At 40.9% G+C, this 22250-nt stretch overlaps 1 protein-coding gene across 1 annotated transcript in view; it reads left to right on the forward strand.

Moving 5' to 3' along the window:
• The window catches only part of FMN2 (formin 2), a 359646-nt gene extending 340534 nt beyond the window's left edge, over positions 1-19112 (forward strand). Inside the window, exons 18-19 of the mRNA XM_047705078.1 lie at positions 15451-15532; positions 17586-19112. Coding sequence (XP_047561034.1) covers positions 15451-15532; positions 17586-17612 — 109 coding nt within the window. The 3' untranslated portion in view covers positions 17613-19112. The remainder of the gene's footprint in view (positions 1-15450; positions 15533-17585) is intronic.
• The last annotated feature ends 3138 nt before the right edge of the window (positions 19113-22250 follow it).

Below are 22250 nucleotides of genomic sequence, written 5' to 3' on the forward strand. Positions count from 1 at the left end.
GCTAGTGGAAACGGGCAGCCACTTCGGAGACAGCTAGGCATCATCTCAGAAGGTTAAACCTAGAGTTACTGTGGGACCCAGGAACTCCGCCCGAGGTTTCTACTGGAGAGAAGGAAAGGCGTGCGTCCACACGAATACGTGTACACATGTGGCCATGGCAGCACTAGTCATAATATCCCACAGACGGAAACAACCCCGATGTCCGTCAGCTGAGGAGTGGGTAAATGAAAGGTGAATATTACGATGGGATATTACTTGGCAATTAAAAAGGGAAGCACTGGTATGTGCTGTACCATGGATGAACCTTGAAAATATTACGCTAAGTGAAAGAGGACAGTCACAAAAGGCTATCTATTGTATGATTTATGGGAAATGTCCAGAAGGGCAAACGTAAAGGATCTGAAAGCAGATTAGCTGTGTCAGGGGTTGAGGGGAGAGAGTTATGAGGAGGGATGGTTAGTGAAGTTTCTTTTGGGGGGCATGGAATGTTCTAAAATTAGGTAGCTGCCCAACCCTGAGAAACATTGAGTTGTCCACTTTATTTTTTTAGTTATTTTTAAAAGATTTTATTTATTTATTTGACAGAGAGAGATCAAAAGTAGGCAGAGAGGCAGGCAGAGAGAGAGGAAGGGAAGCAGGCTTCCCGCTGAGCAGAGAGCCCGACTCGGGACTCGATCCTAGGACTGTGGAATCATGACCTGAGCCAAAGGCAGAGGCTTTAAACCCACTGAGCCACCCAGGTACCCTGAGTTGTCCACTTTAAATGGGCAAATTTTATAGTCGTTAATGATAGCTCAATAAACCTCTTTTTTTTTTTAAGTAAATCGATTTCTCACATCAGAGTTCTAAGCATAAACACAGAGCACAGTTGGACGTGCTGACCGCCTGTGATGACCTGTTAGGCGGCTGACGGTTTAGAAGTTTTGCATTGGTTCTTGTGTCTTCCTTCCTGGTACGCTCTCGGGCTTTCCCCTGTGCCCTTAGAGTTTGGTCGGCACTCACGAAAAGCAAATCTATTAACTCCTCACATGAATATTAGTTAGATCAAAAATTGAGAGATGAGTCAAGCAGAGAGAGTCAATTATCATATGGTTTCACTTATTTGTGGAGCATAACAAATAGCATGGAGGACAAGGGGAGATGGAGAGGAGAAGGGAGTTGAGGGAAATTGGAAGGGGAGGTGAACCATGAGAGACTATGGACTCTGAAAAACGATCTGAGAATTTTGAAGGGGTGGGGGGTGGGAGATTGGGGGCACCAGGTGGTGGGTATTGTAGAGGGCACAGATTGCATGGAGCACTGGGTGTGGTGCAAAAATAATGAATACTGTTATGCTGAAAAAAATAAAAAAATTAAAAAAAAAAAATTGAGAGATGAATCTGCTGGCAGGGAGCCTGGGCGCCTCAGTCTGTTAAGCACCTGCCCCCCGCCCCCCGGCCCGGGTCATGTGATCGAGCCCCACATTGGGCTTCCTGCTCAGCGGGGAGCCTACTTCTCTCTCTCCCTCTTCCTGCTGCTCCCCATGCTTGTGCTCTCTTTCTGTCAAATAGATAAATAAAAAGAAATGCCCCACTCTTAAAAAAAAAATAAAAATAAATCTGCTGGCAAAAACTGTAAAGAAAGAAATTGCAGAGCTCATCCCAAAATCAGAAAGTCTCTGTCAATTTCGATGATGAGTAATTTGTAATAGCTTGACTCTATAGTGATGAAATGAGCCGGGGCTTTCTCTATGTAAACCCATTTCAGGAAATTGCAAGTCATGTTAAAAATACACACAATGTGAGGGGGTAGGAGAAGAATAAATGAAACAAGATGGGATCGGGAGGGAGACAAACCATAAGTGACTCTTAATCTCACAAAACAAACTGAGGGTTGATGGGGGGAGGGGGGTTGGGAGGGGGGGGTGGGGTTATGGATATTGGGGAGGGTATGTGCTATGGTGAGTGCTGTGAAGTGAGTAAACCTGGCGATTCGCAGACCTGTACCCCCTGGGGATAAAAATATATGTTTATAAAATAAAAAAAAATTTAAAAAAAAAAGGTTCCCCTGAGATGGGGAAAAAAGGTTTCCTTATGGTGGTTATTTGGTTTTCTAATTTCATACATAGTATATAAACCAACTTATTAAATAGTACAGATTAAAAAGTAAAAAAAAAATACACACAACGTAATAGATATGTGTGTATGTATTTTGAAATTATTCATGTATTGCACATAAGCATTTTTTTTTCAAATCTTATCTGCATGGGAGGAGATTGTCACGTTTTCTTAACCCGTATTTCTGAAGAAGAAGCGATAAATATTGGGCGCCTGGGTGGCTCAGTGGGTTAAGCCTTTGGCTCAGGTCATGATCTCAGGATTCTGGGATCGAGCCCTGCATCGGGCTCTCTGCTCAGCGGGGAGCCTGCTTCCCCCTCTCTCTCTGCCTGCCTCTCTGCCTACTTGTGATCTCTCTGTAAAACCAATAAATAAAATCTTTGGGAAGAAAAAAAAAAGAAGTGATAAATACCTACCAAAAAAGTGGATATAATAATGAGTTAACATAAATGAAAACAAAAGGAAAAGAAATCTGTCTGCATTTGCTGGGGGTTAAAGCCTCACATCTTCCACTTCTGTCTAGTTAACCTCTCACCCTCTCAAGGTGATGTCCCCAGCCCTTTCCTGGCCTTTTTGGGTGCTGATTGAGGACCCCACTCCGCAGGCCTCTGGCCAACTTGCTGCTCGGGGTTTTGCTTCTGCTTGTCACACGCAGTTGGGCTTAGCAGTTTCAGCCATGGGCAGCTGCTAGGTCGTGAGTGGAATTTTGAGCCGGCGGAAAGAAGACAAGGATTTTGAGACAACCCCTTCCTTGGGTTCAATTAATTGGCCAGAACAGCTCATAGAACTCAGAGAAACATTTTACTTACTAGATCACAAGTTTATTATGAAAGGTTTTGACTCCGGAAAGCTCAATGGAAGAGAGGCAAAGAGCAAGGTGTGTGGGTCCCTTTGGGGTTTTAGGGAGGTTTTATTACATAGCCTTGACTAAGTCATTGGCCACTGGTGATTGATTCAGTCCCTCTTCCCTCTCCAAGAGGTTAAGGGATGGGACAGAAAGTCCCAACCCTCTAACAATAGGCTTGGTTCCCTGGTCATCCTTCGGTGACTTAAGGGCTTTCTAAAAGTCACCCCGCAACCTAACAGAAGACATCTTTATACCTCTCATCACCTAGGAAATCCCGAAGGTTTTAGGAGCTCTGTGTCAGAAACTCGGCTGAAGATCAAATACATATTTCTTATTACAAACCACAATATTACAATGCCTAAAAGACATGAGTATTCAAAATACTCTTTTGAAACAGAGTGAATGTCTAGATAATCTGGCATAATTTTAAGTTTCATTGTTTTTCAAAGTGATGGTAAATGCAGCCCACCTTAGATGCCCATATTATAAAACAATAGAGAACTATTAATAGGGCTTAAATATATGGAAAAAAGTACTAATTCATTAATATGACTAGATTATTTTGTTTATTAAAAAAATTAAACAGCTGGGGGCATAAGTTCTGGGAAACATGGGGGGCGGATAAGAAGTCAAGAATGCTTTTATGCAACTTTTAATTGTCTTCTGTCACTGTTCCCTGCAGTACCTTCTGCTTTCTTCCAACTCTGAACACCGTTTCTGCATTCTTCACTGTGAACTTAGGACTTGTTCATGTGTTTTACTGAGGCCATTCAACAAGAATTTCTTAAGAGGCTACTATGTGCCAGGCACAGGAGCTGTAAACGAAACCAAATCCCGGCCTTCTGAAGCTAAATTAACGCATGCCAGGACTGATACAGGCTCCGACAAAAAATAAAGTAGGGTGGAGGGAAAAGTGAGTTGTAAGAGGTGCTGGTCTCACTATAGACTGGATGGAATAAGCCAGAGGATACTTGGAGACAGAAAGGGAGGCACAAAGCCCGAGGAAGGAGCGTGTTTCGGGAGGAGGCCGAAGTTGCTGGAATAGAGTGAGGGGGGATGTCTGGCAGGCAAGGTGCTTCAAGAAGGAGCTTAGGGAGAGCCTGTGAGATGCTGCCGGTGTTCACACGAGGCCAGCGAGAACCAGGGACTGACCCTGGCATTGGAAGAGGAAGGAGCTGATGGCATCCACGAGAGGAGTCTTTGTCCAGTGGCCGGGTAGAGATGAGATGGGAGCAGTAAAGTGGAGACAGTGACCACAACAGTTTGTGCATAGAAAGGTCAAAGAGAAAAGAAGGTCCAGCTGGAGAGGAAGGTGAATTAGGGTTTTTTGTTTTTTGATGATGATGGGATAAAGAGCATATTTTTAGCTGGATAGGAATAATCCAGGAGGGGAAATATCGTGACCCTTGTTCTTGGTCTCCCTTAATATGTGTGTTTTCGTGATCCCATTCCTGTCCTGTATCTTCCACATCTTTCCCTTAATTAAGCCGTACTTCCTCTTGCATAATCTTGAAGCATCATGATAAAAATAGCTTTCTTGTACTCTTATGAGTTTTACAGGGAGGAAATGTGATAAACTTTCTATAAACTAATTTCCATGTCTAATAGACCTTGAATTCCTCCCTGCAACCAAAAAAAAAAAAAAAAAAGTCTTTACAAAAATAGGATCCAAGTTATTCATACATGTCATCTTTTGCTAGAGAAGTGTCAAAACAAAAGCCATGGTGTATGTACCAGCAGCTTAAGTTTACATCTCACTAGCTATAATCAAAAATGTTTCTGAGCCATATGCCCAAAAATTTCACTGACATTAAGAAAGTATCTTAGCATGTGGAAGTAGTAAACCGATGTTTGCATGAAAAACGTCAAATGTAGTAAACAACATTAATCTCCTGTAATAAAAGATTAATTGTGCTGTCACAAGCGATTTTATAATAGTTTTGGCCATCATGTAGGAGAGAAATTTGTCTTATTTGCTATCATAAATTTGTAGAACCAGGGATTGTCATTTGACCATTTTATTAAGGAAACCTAAAAATTTTCAATTTGTACAGAAAAAACATGGTCACTCTTACCAGACTTAGGTAAAGGGCTTGTCAGCTGAGCTACTTTTGTAAATTCCATATAAATCCACATCTAATACAGAATTAAAAGTCTCTACTACAAGATCCATGAGAAAAACAAACCCCCTTTTCTTTTATATAAGTCAGAGATTTTAAATTAGTGGTAAAAAACATGTGATCAGGAGTTTAAAAATCCTAGCAGCACATATACGAACACAAATATTCCTCTTCTCAGTGGCTACTAAACGCTTATTGTCCAGGCATTTTTAAAAGTTCTAAAAAGTACCTTCCAGATTTATCAGCTTTTTCTCGTGCCATGTTAAATTCCTTCTAGAAGAACATGACAAAAGGATACTCTTGGTTTGACAGGGTTTAGTTGGGGTTCTCTATTGACACAGTTGGAATGTGAACCTTGCTGTTGAGTCCATGAAGCAACTGTATTTTCCTTCTTCAGCAGCACAGAATGTCAGCATTTCTAGCACTTGCCACCGACTCCTACTTAGCTGAGAGCTTTGCAATGTGCTGCAATTAAGAAAGTATGCTGACTGGACTGTGCTGAACTTTCCAGACTTTTATGTATCAGATTAGATCACCAACAAGTACCAGGACACACTTGAAGAGTGTGTCAACTTCCCTGTCTTCAGAAATGCCTTCACTGAGTTTTAGTTTAAAATTTATATTGAGGATTTGTTAAAAAAAAAAAAAAAATAGAAGTTTCTTTCCTGTATTTTTAGATGTGTTCTGATTGCAACTCACATGCCTTTTTCAGAGAACCACATCAAACATTTCCCCTAGAAATTAGGATCAAGAAAATGGTGGTAGCTTTGTTTTCTCCAGATGGTCTTATACACTTTTCTTTTACATAGATGAACACTGGAGACCATTGTATTTCCATTCCTACTTTTCCCTGAATAAAGTTCAAAATTTGTGCCATTATAGTATTTCTCCCTAGAATCTAATAAAACACATGTGGCAATGTTTCTAGTTTCTTTTCTCAAAAATCATTTTAAACTGCCACACTTTATATGTTCAGGGTTTTAAAAGATCCAGTCTTTAAGAATCAAATGCTTCTAAATGAATGAATAAATTAATATAGAGCATGGAAATATATACATATATGATAAATATATACACGGAAATAAATAGAAGGTATCAGCAGTTGTGTACTTCATCTTTCCTGTGTATTTGTGTAGTTAAAGGCAAGGTAGTTTGGCGGTTGAAGCCAGAACTATGGGGGTAGATTTTTCTGTTTGACTGGATTTGAACCACAGATCTGCCATGAATTGGTGTATGACCTTGAGCAAATACTTTGACCATTTTAGGTTTCAGTTTCCTCATTGTAGACGTTGGGTAACAGTAGCAGACATGGGGTTATTTTACAAGACTTAAAGGAGGTAACATCTGTAAAACCCTTCTAGCCCAATGCCTGGGATGTAACAAGTCCTTAGTAAGTGTTAGATCGACCGTGATGAGCCAGGTGCTGTGCAGGGCATGGGATATGGAAAAGAAAGACATTCCATTCTCTGCCTTCAAGGAGCTAACATCATAGTGTCTTTTAAGATGCTCGTTCTGTGGAGGCTCTCTAAAAGGAAAGAGGTACTGAACTTAGGAAGTAAAATGAAGGTCCTCTATCCCAACTTACTTCCCACTGTAGGAATTCCATTTTTACAGGACTAATAGGTAGACATTAAGCCCATGATCTTGTACCCTTTCTGGTGGGAATGACAGGGAAGGAGGGCAGATGCTGAAGCTGACCAGATGATTCATTCCGTTATCATACAACCTCAAGAACCTCTGAGTCCCAGGCTGCTGCTTTTCCAAAGAGCGTGATGGCATCTCTCATGCTTGATTGCCAGATGGTTGGGTGAGGCGGTGAACACGAAGCCCTCATTCACTATGTCTGTCACACCACTTACTGTAAGTGTTCACTTTCTTCAAATAAAAAAGCATCCCTGTCATTTTTTGGACACCTGTGATTGCTAGGATGGTTTTACCCAGTCTCAGATTAAAACAGTCTCTCCATAAATTTTATCAGTTAATTGTGCTTGATTCTCTTCAATGAGATGCTTTTTAAAACAGGAACATAACCATATGGAAGGATACCCTGTTATCTTTTTGTAGTATATTTGACCATTGTAAATTCATCTAAGTATCCTCTCCCCCAACTATCATTTCTCTTTCTAGTCTGCAGACATCCCATTAGAGATTCCTTGAATGCTTTGTTGAAAAGAAGATTTATTATATCTATGTCGTTTATCTTTTCCACTAACCTAGGAACTAGTAAGGGTTAGTGACATGACTTCAGGTGGAATCCTTATAGGCTCCTAATGATTCATTTAATGTATATAAATTTAGTTTCCCTTTAAGATGGAAGAAAGTGAATATGATACACTAAACTATTTCATAAATCTTATGCACATCCATTCAACTACATTTTTATTTATGAATGGAATTATAATAGTAAATCAGTAAACTCAACAGTCAGGTCAAATAGGACTCTGCATAGTTTACTCAATATGTGAATTGGACATCCAGACTCATTGCTGAAGAGTTTACTGGAAGAAGGAAGCAAAAACAAGAGATTTAAATAAAGTCCTAGTTATTTGTCAGAATTGATCCCTGTGAATTTTTTTAGCTTACTTTTGATTTCCCTGTTCCTCACGCACTTACTCATTTTTTTTCATTTAGTTATTTTTCAAACATCTAACCCATACTTACTGTTGTGCCAGCTTTATTATTTTCCTTGGGAATGTAAAAAATGCATGTACATGATCTGTAATCTCAAGGAACTTATGTCCAACAAGGCAAAAGACAGATACATCAATAGTCTAAGTCTTTAAAATAAGCCTTCCTAGAGGATCAGATATACTCTCTATAGGAAGCTATTTTTGAGCTCGAAGGAGCCATGGAAGGAAGAGAAAAAGAGAATGGGTAGACCCAGAGGAACGGACTTAGCAAAGACCTCCTATGGGGTGGGGAGTGGTTCTGCATGGTTGGAACCCAAGAAACATTGTAGAAACTAAGGAGAAATTCGGTTAGTTGTGAATGGCCTTGAATACCATGAAAATGTGGCTCGGATGATTCCCATGTCTTGGACATTTGTGAAGGATGGCCATTCCGTGGGGCAGGGCAGTCAGTGGTCTAGATGACATAAGGAGAAGCTTTGAAAAACAATCAAACGGTGGAATTTAGGTTGGGACGGATTTAAAAATCATTACTAAGGAATCATTAATAACAAAACTTGTTAACCATTTGCATATATATGGAGGGCTGCTGAGGAAGGGAGAGAAAGTTTACGGATAGTTGTATTCTTAACCAAGGCCGGGGAAGTTGTATTCTTCCCCAGGTCGGGGAAGAAAGAAGAATGTCCACGGAGATCTGGAACTCGGGGGAAAGATCAGAACTAGAGGTAGGGAAAGTCTCTTTGCAGCTGGAATTATAAAGTAGAGATTGCCTACAGATACCACAGAATTAAGATTAGACCCTGGGTGTGGGGCAGAAGTTTAGCAGCAGAAGAGATGAAGGAAGCCTGTTCAGAAAAATTGTTGAACTCGGAAATTCTCCAAGGACCAAACGATTGAGAATTTTAAAATCAGGGACTAGTTAACCACTTCAGAGTGATTACTGTCCTAGAGGAAGGTAAGAACTAGAAAGTGCTGGTGGGTTTGCCGGCTAGGAAAGGACTGACTGCTTTTATTCCACAGAGGGGCTGCTGTAAATGATGATTTGTATATGTTGGGGGAGGGGGTGTTTTGTTGGCTCGGAAATGAGAGCGGTAGTGGCATACACTCACACCCGTTTTTTGTTATAACCATTCCAACAGTATAGAAGTTTTTTCTGAGGTAGCTCATCCATGAATTATAATGTTCTGCATTTCTAAGAATCTCAGACAGCCACCAGAGAGATTCTGGCTGTAGGGATCAATTTGATCAGTGGAATGGGTTTTCTTCTGAGTAAACAATTCCTCTTTTCACCCACGTATACACTCTAGGAAACACTGATGTACACTATTTCTGCTTATTGGCTTTGTGTTTAATATAGATTTGCAGTTTTTAGGACACAAACCTAGAACACGTGTATCTGTCACGGAATCGTAGATTTTAGACCACGAAGATTTCTTAAAATTCAGCTACTGTTGTTGACAGAAAGGGCCAGCGCGCGCCATGTGTTACCACGATGTGAGTGCAGGATGACGTGGGGGGCCTCTGCGCCAACCCCTTCTTCAGCTCGTCCCGAGCCATGCTCCTGTTGCATCAAAGAAACTGAAAGGTATCCTTCAAGCTTGGTTTCCTTGAGCCAAGGGCACTTCTGCATTCATTCTATCTGTTCTCCATAAGCCTTTGAGGTAACAAATGCAATGTTCTCTCTGAAAAGTCTAAGATTGTCAGTGATAAAGTTCAGAAATGCACATGTGTGTAGACTGTAGTTCTTTTTACTTGAGGCTAATGATAAGTGACATTTTGGTTGATTGTTCCCATTATATTGTCAGGGGTTTTGTGGTATTTTGTGTGTGTGTATGTGTATTAAATCATTAAGGTTATAAGGCAGAGACAACAGAGCCAGGAGTAACCTCCCCCAGACCACGTCTAACACCTGCTTCTATCTTTATCTGGAGAGAGACCCACCACTTTAAAGCTGGCATGCCTAACCAGCCTCTGTCTACAGTCTCTCACTGTCCCCCTTCTCTGTGCGTATATGTGTGTCTTTTTTTCCTCCCCTTTCTCTTAAAAAAATTGTAAATTTGTTGGCAGGCACAATGGTGTTAGATTTCAGTGCAGTACACGGTGAACGGGTAATAATGATAATTACGTCTACTCTTAGCTTATTACTCTGGGTATCAAGACCTCCAGCACTGACATGCCAACCCCGGGCTGCACTTACATCTCTCACGGGCCATAGACTCCAGTAAGGAATCTGGCTGCTCCGAGCAAGCCTCGCTGGAGCCAGCAGGAAATGCATCCGTTGGCCACAGATTCTTATTTAGACCAAATTATTAATGTTTAGTGGCAGAAAAGTGACTCCTTTGCTCCTTCCATTGAATGATGAGAGCGTATCTGTTTTCTTGATAAGACTGTGGCCAGCCTGGCTTTTGCTCTAGAAGGTAGATAAAAATTATTCTGCCTGCAGGCCTCAGGGATGTCTGGTTTCTTTTCTCTGTTTCTGTGCCAGAGTGTATCTCCCGTATTCATCTCACACACTGTCTTTAAACTTAATCACACTGAACTTTTTGTATATGTTTGCCTGACAATAAATGGGTCTGGGGATGAGGGGGGGAAGTGCAGAGAAAAATACATCTTTATTAGGAGAGAAATAAGAAACCACTCTCTTTGTTTAGAATAGCCTGTAGGTTAAATGTGCCCAGTTATATTAAGGACAAAATTTGAGAAAGTTTTCCTTTTTTTAATACCAAAATAAAAATAATATTGGAATGCAAATTAGTTTTAGCAAATTTTTTGATAAAAAGTATTTTTTCATTCTACCACCTACCTCTGTCTTATTTCTGATAAAGATCTTAAAAATGTTCATTCTGATAAAGATCTTAAAAATGTTCATTCTCCTGGGCTCAAATTTTCTATGCTTCATAACTTCTAAATTCATAACTCCTTAAAACCAAAAGAAGTTGTTACAACTTGGGATATTTGCATATAAGGAATTAAAAATCTTATAGATGTATTAAGATCTATTTATTTTCTTTTTTAGGTTACATTTATGACTTTATTTTTAGAAAATTTAATATAAAAGTTTTTAAGTAAATTTAAATATAAGCTTTAATACTTAAAGATGTTTTGTTTTTCTCTGGTCACTTTGCCCTGGACCAAGAAAACCATTCCAACTGAGAGAGAATCTCAGATTAGTATTCCTCACAAAAACCTTCCTTTCCTATGCTGTACATGGTTCTCTGAAGGATCACAAAATCTGTCTTTACCAGTTAATGGTTGTCACACTTCTTTACCTTGATAAGCTTGAATTTCAGGTTTCATGCTCATATCAGCATTACTGCCCATCTTTGTGGACAAGCCGCCAAGTAAGCAGGTTGGGGGTGCCATATAACGATGCGTACAGTGTCTTAGAATCTTATACTCTTAGCCATGTAGAGCAGGAAAGCCCTGCCTGTCCGTAAGGAAGACTCCGGCCCCTCTCGCCTTCCAGACACGGCTGGGAACCCTGAAGTATGGGGGAGGTGTGGGGCATGTCGGAAAAGCCTGTGGCAGCTGCCCAGGTCCAAGAACTCTATTTGTTGATCCAGAATTGAACTCAATCTTACTGCTCTCATTTGAAGCCTATTTAAATTAGCTTGTTTATCTGGTTTTCCCTTCTAGAGAAGATAGAAATTACTAGAAGAAGGTAGAGTCTGTAACTCAAGGCAGGCATGCTCTGTTTGCCAAACCTCATTCCGTACAGGTCTTCTGGTTATTTCCTATAGTTAGATTCTCATCTATCTATAGATGTCTCATATTCTGATTACTTTTGGTCCTCCATTTAAGGGAGAAGTACATATTTTTGATGCTTTTTCAGCAGAGTTTTGTTTCTGAACTTCTATAGGCAATAAAAGCTATCACAGCAAAATATTCACATAAACATCAAATTTTATAGCCGCTGTATACCACTCAGTATCCTTCTAGTCTGTCTGAAAGGTAATGCTCTATTTCCTGTTTTCCACTCTCTGCTTTGCTGTGTTGCTGTTTTTCCAAGATCACGAAAGGTGATGAGTTTTCATTATGAAATGATTTGTTTCTGCTCCTATTTTCTGTGATCTAGACTGCTGACCGAAGTCGCAGCCGTGAGTAAGCCTATCATAGGTGTCATCTGAAGTCTTTTACTCCCCTTTTAGTTCTCTGGTAGGGTGAAATCTTGATTAACCAAGGCCCGGGCAGTCCCCTTGGCATGAAGGCAGCCGGAGTCAAGCCTTAGAGCGGAGTCCGCCCGCCACCCGCACCCCGATGGGAGTTGAAACTCCCGCGCCAGCAGCATTTGGAAGCCAAGGGCCGTCGTCTTCCACCTCGCCCTGGTTTCCTCTCTCCCCTCCCTCTCTCCATACAGGAAGCCTCGTCCCTCTTTCTCCTCCCCGCCTCCTTTCCCAACAGGCCGTCGTGGTAATTTTACTTACTGTTTGAAATGTCGTCGGCACCATGCTTTTTCTTCTTTCTTTCTTTTCAGCAGAACAGAATTGTTTTTGCACCACACCCAGGGCTCCATGCGGCCCGTGCCCTCCTTAACCCCCCGCCCCTTCAGAAGCCTCATGCTTTTTCACTTGGAGCCTGTCTAGTTGTGAGATTCACATCTTTTTCCTACTTAAACCGAATATGATTGAAGGGGGGCTGAGGCAGGAGGGAAGGGGCACGGACCGTGTACGGGGACTTACTCAGTGGAGCCCCACGCTCGCCCAGAGCCAGGCCGCAGCGCTCTCCTTCCCGGCCTCTCCTCCTGCTGCTGCCAGCTCGGCCCCATGTCTCACCTCCAGGGACACATTCTTTTCTCCTGCCTCAAGTGTGGGAAAAATATCTTCTTGTCCGAGTTTTGGTGAAATAAAATTGTCATCTGGAAGATGCCCCATTTGCTGGGAAACTTCGGAGGGGCCCCTGCTCGCAGGGCGCGGAAGCGCGCAAGTTCTCGGGGTGCACAGGGGGAGGGAGGGGTGAGGCGAGGGGGGTGCTGGGGGCCGGGGGCTCAGCGTGGCTGCCCAGTCCAGACTTCCCTGGAGGACCTCGGCGCCCGGGGCGAGCCGCATTGCCCTGGGGCATCCTCAGCCCGTTCGGGGGTCGCTTGGAAGCGCATCCGCTGCCCCACCCCGCCCGGACCCCCCCGGAGTCAAACGGGCCTGGACGAGTGCGTTGTAACGTGGGCTCGGCGCTTGCGCATCTACATCTGAAGAACGGCCCTTTGGGGTCCCGGTGTTCGGTTTCTGAGCCCGCACCTCCTTTATGCGTTCCTGCCTTGAGGTGCCCTGGGGGGCTGTGACCGACTCCCCCAACCATGTGCGTGGGAACCTGCAGCATAAAGCAGCCAGCGGCCCCCGCCCTGGCCTCTGGGGCTGTGGAGGTCTGGGCCGGGCCGGAGCGTGCGTGTTCTCGGGGCTCCCCGTGGGGGTCCCGGGCTCCCCCGGCCTGCGCACGCGCGCTCCCATTGCCCTTCCGAGTTAAGTGTGAGCAGCTAAGATTTCTCTTGGGTGCAAGGCTCAGCTGTGCACCTGCTCCGGAAGGACATCCACGACCCTGTCCTCCTGGGTCGTGGCTGGGCCTCCGACACCCAGCGGGTGTGCTTACGGCCCCTTCGTAACTTCCTTGCTTGCGTGTGTGGCTCTCCTGGTGGACGCTGAGCTTCGTTGTCCTTATGAAGCCGAGCCAAGCCCAGCGCCTGGCCTGCGGTTGCTGGGATAAACGCTTGTCAAATGGAGGAGGGAGCGAGAGCTTGGGAGGGTTCCTTGACGCACATTCTCTTCAGTTTGTGTTCTCTCTGCTGTGAGGAACCGCCGGCTTTGCGTTTGTATTAGATTGGTCTGTGGTCCTTAGGAAAATTGGGCTTTAAAAACAAAATAAATACGATAGTGAGAAAATTAAGATGTTTTGGTGATCTAAACTCTGGCAAAGTACATTTTTCTTAGTAAATGTTACAAAATACTTTAAAGAAAGTTCCAAGTAAAGTTAAGGGGGGATCTACTAGATGTTGGCTAAGTGCTTTAAAAAGGTAAAAAAAAAAGGGCGCCTGGGTGGCTCAGTGGGTTAAGCCGCTGCCTTCGGCTCAGGTCATGATCTCAGGGTCCTGGGATCGAGTCCCGCATCGGGCTCTCTGCTCGGCAGGGAGCCTGCTTCCCTCCCTCTCTCTGCCTGCCTCTCTGTCTACTTGTGATCTCTCTCTGTCAAATAAATAAATAAAATCTTTAAAAAAAAAAAAAAAAAAAAAGGTAAAAAAAAAAAAAGAAAATAGTTTTTTCATTCCCTGTCCAAATATTTCAACTGAAATTTACTGGTAGCTCTTTCAGAGGAAGATGGGAACTCTGCAGTCCTTTGTTTGTTATAAAGAAAATGTTTTTGTCTTCGGATGTTTGGAGGAAGGATTAAAGGCAATTTATGACTTGGGTATAAAGTAATAAAAGTAGTAACAATGGAGTGTCTTCGAAATTGTCATCATTTACCGGAATTACTAACAATATCAACTCAGCAGGCATTTTACATCCAGAAGGAATTACTTTCCTTTGTCATGCTTTAATGTAAACTCTAGCCTCAGTCTTCTTACTGCTGGGTTGGATCAGTTCCTTCATTCCACTGTTCAAAAACAGGACTTATTCAGAGGAATTCTGCTATGAGATCCTTTACCACCAGGCTCAAGAAATATGTTTGTGACTCCTTCCTTTCAGGAAATAAGCATCAAGATCTACATGAAAAGCCTCTTATTAAGATAAGTTATGGCTTGTTTAGTTTCTCTAGGAATATGCCATTTTTAACTCCCAAGGGAAATCGTAATAACAGATAAATTAACCTCACAGGTTATTTTCCTTTTTAGGGTACCCCTTTTTGTTAGTATAACCCTAGTTTATAGATTTCTTACCATTTGTTTAATTAAAACAATCACATATACTTTTTAGAGCATTTTACAATTTATAAAGAACTTTTTAAATAAAGGTTTTTTGGTCTTCGCAACAATTCTGTCTAGGAATAAGAATGCTATTATATATTAAGCTCTTTTACTATTTGACAGAATATAAGGGGTATCAGGACATTACCCAGTATCAAATCACAGATCCAGAACTCAATGAAGAACTTAACCGCCAAATAACATCCTCTCTTAACTGTACCTCTGGTAAATTTAATGCTGTTTTCCTTGGGGTGTGTTTTTTAAAAGAACTCCCAGAAGTGTTAAAACATTATTATTGCACACGTTCTATTTTCTGTTTTCACTTTTTTTGTTTGCTTGTTTTCAAATAAATGGTGGGTTCTGTTGCTTAACGAAGCTCAGGCTTTTAAGACCTGCCCAAGCATTCACTTTTAGGCAACAACCACGAGTGTGATGTGGAAAGTGATTTGTAATAATTTTAAAATAAGCATGTGAGGTTTTGTATGATACTGGTTGTTTAATTATCTTAATGCTTCAGATTTATGTAATGGAGCCCCTCTCAGAACCCTCACCTGAAAATTCCCTTAATTTCTCCTACATCAGACTCTCTTAATGCAGGATGAAATGTAGGTCTAACATTTTTAATGTATTTGTAGATCATTCCATTCAACATTCTTTGATTCCAAGATGAGAACCCCTGGATGAATTAGCCTCTAGCTCTAACGTTCAATGTTTTTGAATCAAATGTCCAATAATATTCCTGGGTATGTGGTATTATTTTCTCCAATAATTCAAATCCTTAGTGCGTTGATATTTGCTTACCTGCCGTAAGGTAGATTGCAGTGGTCTGTGTGGGTCTTTGTTGAAACGCATGTGTCTTCTCTCCATCCAGAGTAAAAGAAGCCGAAGAGGTCTGCAGGCAGAAAAAGGGAAAATCACTTTATAAAATAAAACCAAGACATGACTCTGGAATTGTAAGTATTTAACTCTTCCCTTTTTAACTTGGGATTTGCTTTGGCTTTTAAGCACTGTTTTCAAAATGTATACAAACTCACATAATAACATTTTAATTATTTTCCCCTTACGTGTGAGAGAGATTCTCTGTCTTCTTTTCCTTATGCCTTTAATCAGGCCCAAAAGGCTAAGAGAGTCTCAGGATCGAGCATCCAGAGCTTAAGAATGAAGACGAATCTGTTAGGGGCTGCCTATACCTACGTGTGTGTGTGTGTAGGGGCAGGAGTTAGAGGCCATTTCTCACTTTCTCCGTTACATAAGCATCACCCGCCCAAGGCTGCATCTGGGCTGTGGTCACTGGATTAGCGGGGCAACACCAAGTGTAGTATTGTCCTTTGCTCAGACTGGGGGGCTCAGACCTGTCTTGTACCCCTAAGCGGCTCTCAGACTTGGCCGTTTAACAACTGTCAGCCAGGACGTTGAGTCTAACAAGCTCATCTAAGGTTCCTCCTTGCCCACGTCTCTCCTTAAACTGCCGTATTGTGCACCCTGGAAGGCAGGGCTTGGTAAAAATGACGAGTTTCCCTTGTGATGCTGCAGTGTTGTTGTGAATGTTTTGAGGGTATATCACTTAGTACTGCAGGGGTTAAGTAAATGATGCTGTTTTAAATGAAAAGTTGGGTTAGGCCTTAAAATAGGAACATTTGGAATTGTATTAATCTAATGTCTAAATGGAAAAGATCAAAATAACTGAAGTTGGAATATGATTAAATTCTGATTAAACCATATTTAGAAAATGTTAGGAATTATATCTTCATTTAAAAGCTATTTCCGTGGGTGCCTGGGTGGCTCACTGGGTTAAGCTTCTGCCTTCAGCTCAGGTCATGATCTCAGGGTCCTGGGATCCAGCCCTGCATCGAGCTCTCTGCTCAGCAGGGAGCCTGCTTCCCGCTCTCTTCAATCTGCCTACTTGTGATCTCAGTCTGTCAAATAAATAAAATCTTTTTAAAAAATAATAAAAACTATTTCCAGGGTTGCCTGGATGGCTGTGGTTAAGCATCTGCCTTCATCTCAGGTCATGATCCCAGGGCCCTGGGATTGAGCCGCACATCGGGCTCCCTGCTCAGCAGGGAGCCTGCTTCTTCCTCTCCCATTACCCCTGCTTATGTTCCCTCTCTCACTGTCAAATAGATAAATGAATAAATAAATGCTATTCCCCTTTAGTTTCTTTATATCAAATAATTTTGACAAGTATTATATTATGGTTTAGTTAATTTTCTTTTTGGTTAAAGTACAACCTTAAAGGTGCATTGAATGAGGAGGAATAAGTATTAATTAACCTCAGTCATGTCATTATAAGGATAAAAGAATTAAGTCATATTAACCATGAAACAAAGCAGCAATTCACTCTTCATACTTGTGTATTTGTGCATAGAACTGATAATGAGAAAGGTGAGTTGGCACTTTTTCATGTTAGCTAGAAGCTGCATTTTTTTTTTAAGATTTTATTTATTTATTTGACAGAGATCACAAGGAGGCAGAGAGGCAGGCAGAAGGTGAGGGGGAAGGAAGCTCCCTGCTGAGTAGGGAGTCCTGCATCATGACCTGAGAAGGCAGAGACTTAACCCACTGAGCCACCCAGGCGCCCCTAGAAGCTGCATTTTTAAAACTTTTTTTTCTCAAAAATATTTGGTGTATATTTTGGTGAAAATTATTTTTTAAGATTTATTTATTTGAAAGAGAGAGACAGAAAGTGGGGGGGGGGGGGCAGGCTTCCCACTGAGCAGGGAGCCCAACACAAGGCTCTATCCCAGGACGCTGGGATCATGACCTGAGTTGAAGACAGACGCTTAACTGACTGAGCCACCCAGACAGCACTTGGCTTTTGAAAATTCTTAAAGATAAAACAGATTTTACTTATATCTTTTTCCTTTATGCGCTGGTGGATCTTTAACCTTTTCCCAGAAAATTTGACCCAAGTGAAAAGATCTTGTTTGAGCTATTCTAAACTCCGTACATTTTTTAAAGTTCTTCTTTCTAACTATAACTCTTATCTGGTGCGTTTATTTTCAGAAAGCAAAGATAAGCATGAAAACCTGAACAATGAGAAGCAGAATAAATATGAGTCACTGTAACCACTTCCACAAAATTCAGCTGACCTGAGGACGGGAAGGAAACTACATCATTTTGTTCATTTTTCCTCTTGACCTCTTGCATAATCTTTGTGTTTTCTAAACAGTTCACTGATTGTTGAATTTTACTGTATATTCATGAAAATGCAAAAGCAGTAGACCAGTGGAGAATTTGACACCTTTTCATTTTTGTAAAGTTTATGGTATCATATCGATAGACCAAAACAACAGCATGTATAAGAGGCAATATTTCCATTAATGCTGAACATGCTAAATGTTAACCTAAAATTTACTTTTGTGACAATATTCCTTGTCCCAGCAAACCACTTTCCTTTCTACTGACAACCAGTACTCCCTATCACTGCATTTAGATTTATGGTTAAAATGTTATTTCTAGTGAATCGTTTGTATCAGTTCCATGTCTACATATAAATTTTCTATTTTAAAATTTAAGTACCATTTATATATCATGATCAAGGCTTTCCCAATTCTTGGGTTGCTCTCCCTAACTATATATTTGTGAAAGAAGATTATCATTTTTTACTCAAGTCAGATAATGAATAGAAGAAATATAGCAAAAGAGGTAAGCCCTTTCCTATAAATCATCTAATATAGGCAGGAATCAGAGTTTTAAGTTTAATGAGGGCTTTTATCGGCCTGTTGTTGAGACCCTATATAAAGCTAATGTTCAACTAAAATAACCTAAAGGTGTGCCTCTGTATAACTTTACCATTGGCCTTCACAAAGAGAACATGACTCCATATTTTGAAGGAATTTAATAAACGATGCTCATAAAGTTGCCAAACATGACTAACTGTTGGCCAAAAAAAGGGGGTGAGAAAGTGAGTTTTTGGATGGATTGACATCTGTTAATTAAACATACCTGCCTGAGTATTTTTACATGATTGGGATTGTCTTTATGTGTTATAGCAGGTGATTAAAGGCTGTAAAATGAGTATATAATGATTTGTTATCTGAAGGAGCTTAGGAAAGGATTTTCTTTTATTTCGCTTTGAGGGGTAAAAAAAAAAAAAAAAGTAAATCTCCCACTCTTCGTGAGAGTACGTTAACATCGTCTCATGACGCGTCGTGATGGTTTTGTCTAACAGTAATAGGCGGGTTTTTAAAAATTCTTTTGATATTTGTTGGAGGTTATGGTGGTTGATATTTCTCGCTATTGGAAACCAACTGAAAAGAGAAAATGTTCCAACTCATAACTACGTTTGCATTTATGTAAAGTACGGTCTCTTTTAGTTTGTAGTTTAAGTGCACAGAAACAGTAGTGGACTTGGGTTGTCGTTTTGTAGTCTTCGGTCTCCTTCAGCTCCTCTGATGTGTATATTCCCATTCTTCACTGAAATAATAGGGCATTTAACAAAGATCGCTATGTGCAATACTGTATTTAGTGTTTCTATTTCAATTTTTCTAGGATGTTAATTTATATGAAAATAAAATGAATAATAAAAGAGTTCTGTGTCTCCTGTGTGTATATCGTCTAAGGATACTTGCAAAATGCAGTCATCGTATTTAACCCAGGGGAAAATAAGTTAGACTCAGTGTTTGGAGATTTTTTAAAAGTTCTTATTTCAAGTTGAACAGTTGTTAGTAGTCGCGTGTTTAAAAAGTAAATCGAAAAGCTTCTTACGCAATCTTAAGGAAGAAGTAATACCCCCTTACGAGCAGAAATATATCAATATTTGAGAAATCCTTTTTCCAAAAGTGTAAAGTTAGATGTAAAAATTCACTGCATACAGATTAAGTGGGGAAGGGCTATTGGAAGACAGACAATAAGGCCAAAGGGAAGAGAATAGTGCAGATGGGATATATATAGGAGAGGAAGTAAGGAATGAAACTAAGCACTAATGGAGAAGCATGGCAAGAGTTTTCTTAGTCTGTAAGTAAGCTTTGTGTTTAGGTCTGATCATTTTTCAACATAAATTCTTTTGTGCCCTGTACATTGATTTATCATCTACTTTGTGTCAAGGCATGGTGCTAATAACTGAATGTCTCAAAGATCTTCATCAAGTTGGGGAAGCATATAAAGCAACAATTATGGTTCATTGTAGTGTCCAAATCAGACATCACAAAAAGCTGGAGTGCCTGGCTGTCTCAGTTGGTAGAGCATGTGACCCTTGACCTCAGAGTCATGAGTTCAAGCCGCACGTTGGTAGTGGAGTCTATTTGAAAAAAATTAAGAACAGAGAGCCCAGAAAGCTAAATCTAGAGAGATGAGTGGGTATTAGGCAAGTGAAGGGGGAGAAATTCGCAGACAGAAAGTGCTCAAAGACTCATCGAAAACATCATTTCTTTTAGGAGTTTTACCTAGTTCAGATTAGGTGGAGGGAGGGAGCAGAGCATAAAGTTCAAGAAAGGATGGTGAAAGATGTCACTAGAGACATAGAAAAGGATTTCATAGTAGAAAACAATGTAATTTTATGACAGTTTGGGGTCAAGAGGATTTTAGAATCATCTGTGCCCTTCTTGCTCATAGTAGGGTGGTGTATCAGCAGCCCTGACCTCACCCGAGAGCTTGCGTGAAATATAGTCTTGAGAGTTTCCCAAATGGTTAGTGAGGAAGGGATGATGATGTGCTTCTGAGAGAGAGAACAAACTGAGGGGGAAAAGGCATGGAAAACAGATGCAAAATAGTCTGCCACACCTGATGAATTAGTTCGTCATCAAGAATAAGAGGTAGGGTACAAGGCACGGTAAGTGATAAGGGGCTACGGGTGGGATCAGGGGCCAGATCATGGAAGTCTTCAGTAAGAGGAAACAGTATGTAGTCCATTGTGGGGCCAGTAAGTTATTTTAAAGTAACATGAACAGGTTCTGGCTTAATAAAGCCCATCCTGGTACCCGTGTTGAGCAGTATACGCCTAGAGGCCAGAACACCTTTAAAGAAACTATTGCAAGTCCAAAGGAAGGACTAGGACTTGATAATAGTAGTAGAGATGGAAACTTAGCACTGAAGAAATGATATGTTAAGGAGGTAAAATATATATGAGAACTTCCGAAATCTTTATGTGTGAAAAACAAGAAAGCGTACTGAATTTAAGATGACAATCTGGTTTCCTGACTGGATTGTTGGCATAGTATGTCTCTGTGCATCAACAAAGGTGATAGGAGGAAACGCTTCAGTCAAGTTTCTTCAAACATATCAGTGCCTTAGAGAAACTTGATAAGACTATTCAAGAAAACCAACTCCCAAGTCTTTATCTCCCCCAATCTTCATTTTCTTCAGAATACCTGGTCTTATATAGTGACATAATTATTAGTATATAGTCTGTCACTCACTCAAGTTTAAATCCAGAAAGACAGAGACTTTTTGCCTTCAGAACTAAATCTGTGACCTTAAAAACAGCATGTGGCACTCATAAGGATGTATTGATTTAATGAATAAATAAATGAGAGGAAGAGAAGGGAAAAGTTCAGCGCTGAGAGGGAATGAAGAACTCCTAATGTGTGCTGAACATGCGTATTTCTAGTAGCTGGAAAATACCAATGAGGAACTCATGAGAGAGGTTTAATTCTGGAGGTTTTGAGGTAAGAGCCATCACTATTCGGGTGATAGTTGAAATCAGGGAGACTGGTTGAAATGGCCTGGGAAATCGAGAATAGGTTTTTTAAAAACTCACTGAGATGGGGTTGAAACCAGGGTTTAAAAGAGAAACAAACAGGTCACAAAAGGAACCTCAGAAGATTAACCAGGGAATTAAAAGCAGAGAACCACACCGAGGTAGTATTACAGAGGTCAAAGTAAACAGCACTTCAAAAAGAAGCACTCCCCATCATCACAGTCCTTCTGCCTTTCAAACATACCACTATTGTAAATAACAAACGTAATGAAATATATGTAATGGATTGACTTTTTCAATATTCTGCTTAAAACTAGGTTAGAGAAGCAGGGCAAAAAAGAGATTTAAAGACCAAAACAAAACACCTGTGTTCTGGAGTTCTGTTCCTGGTATGACGAGTAAGATCCTAAGAGAACAACCCTCCCCCAGATAGTAACTGTAAATTCCAAACAAAATATAAAAGCAACCACTTGGAGGCCCTGGTTAGTGAACAAAGGAGGTAGGTTCTGGGGCTCGGAGGGTGGACCAGAAAAGACAATGGCCTGAGGGCTGGCTTCAGGAATGTACAGCACTCAGCGGCTAAAACTCCCAAACCAGCGGTCTTTTTGGCCAGATGACATCATCTTTAAAGTCCTGGGAGTGGGGAGAAGGAGAGCCCCTGTCGACCAGAATTCTCTATGCCATGAGAATATACTTCAAGACTGAAGGTGAGTGAAGATACTTGCATTCGTAAGAGGACGACTCTTGTATGTTGTTATGTTGTTATGTTATGAGTATGTTGTATGTTATGAGTAGACCTGTACTACAAGAATGCTGAAGAAAGTTCATGTTGAAGAGAAATGATACCAAAACAAAACGTGCCTTTTCAAGAAGGAACAGCAAACATTGGAAATGGTAAATACCTAGGAAAATATAAAAGACAAGTTCTTTTTGGTTTTAGTTTATTTAACACTGACAGTTTAAAGCAAGAAATAACATTTCATTGAAGAGTTCATAATGTATAGAAATGTAATGCATAAGGCAATTTCAGA

The sequence above is a fragment of the Lutra lutra genome, chromosome 15, assembly GCF_902655055.1.
Source record: "Lutra lutra chromosome 15, mLutLut1.2, whole genome shotgun sequence".
NCBI classification, from domain to species: Eukaryota; Metazoa; Chordata; class Mammalia; order Carnivora; family Mustelidae; genus Lutra; species Lutra lutra.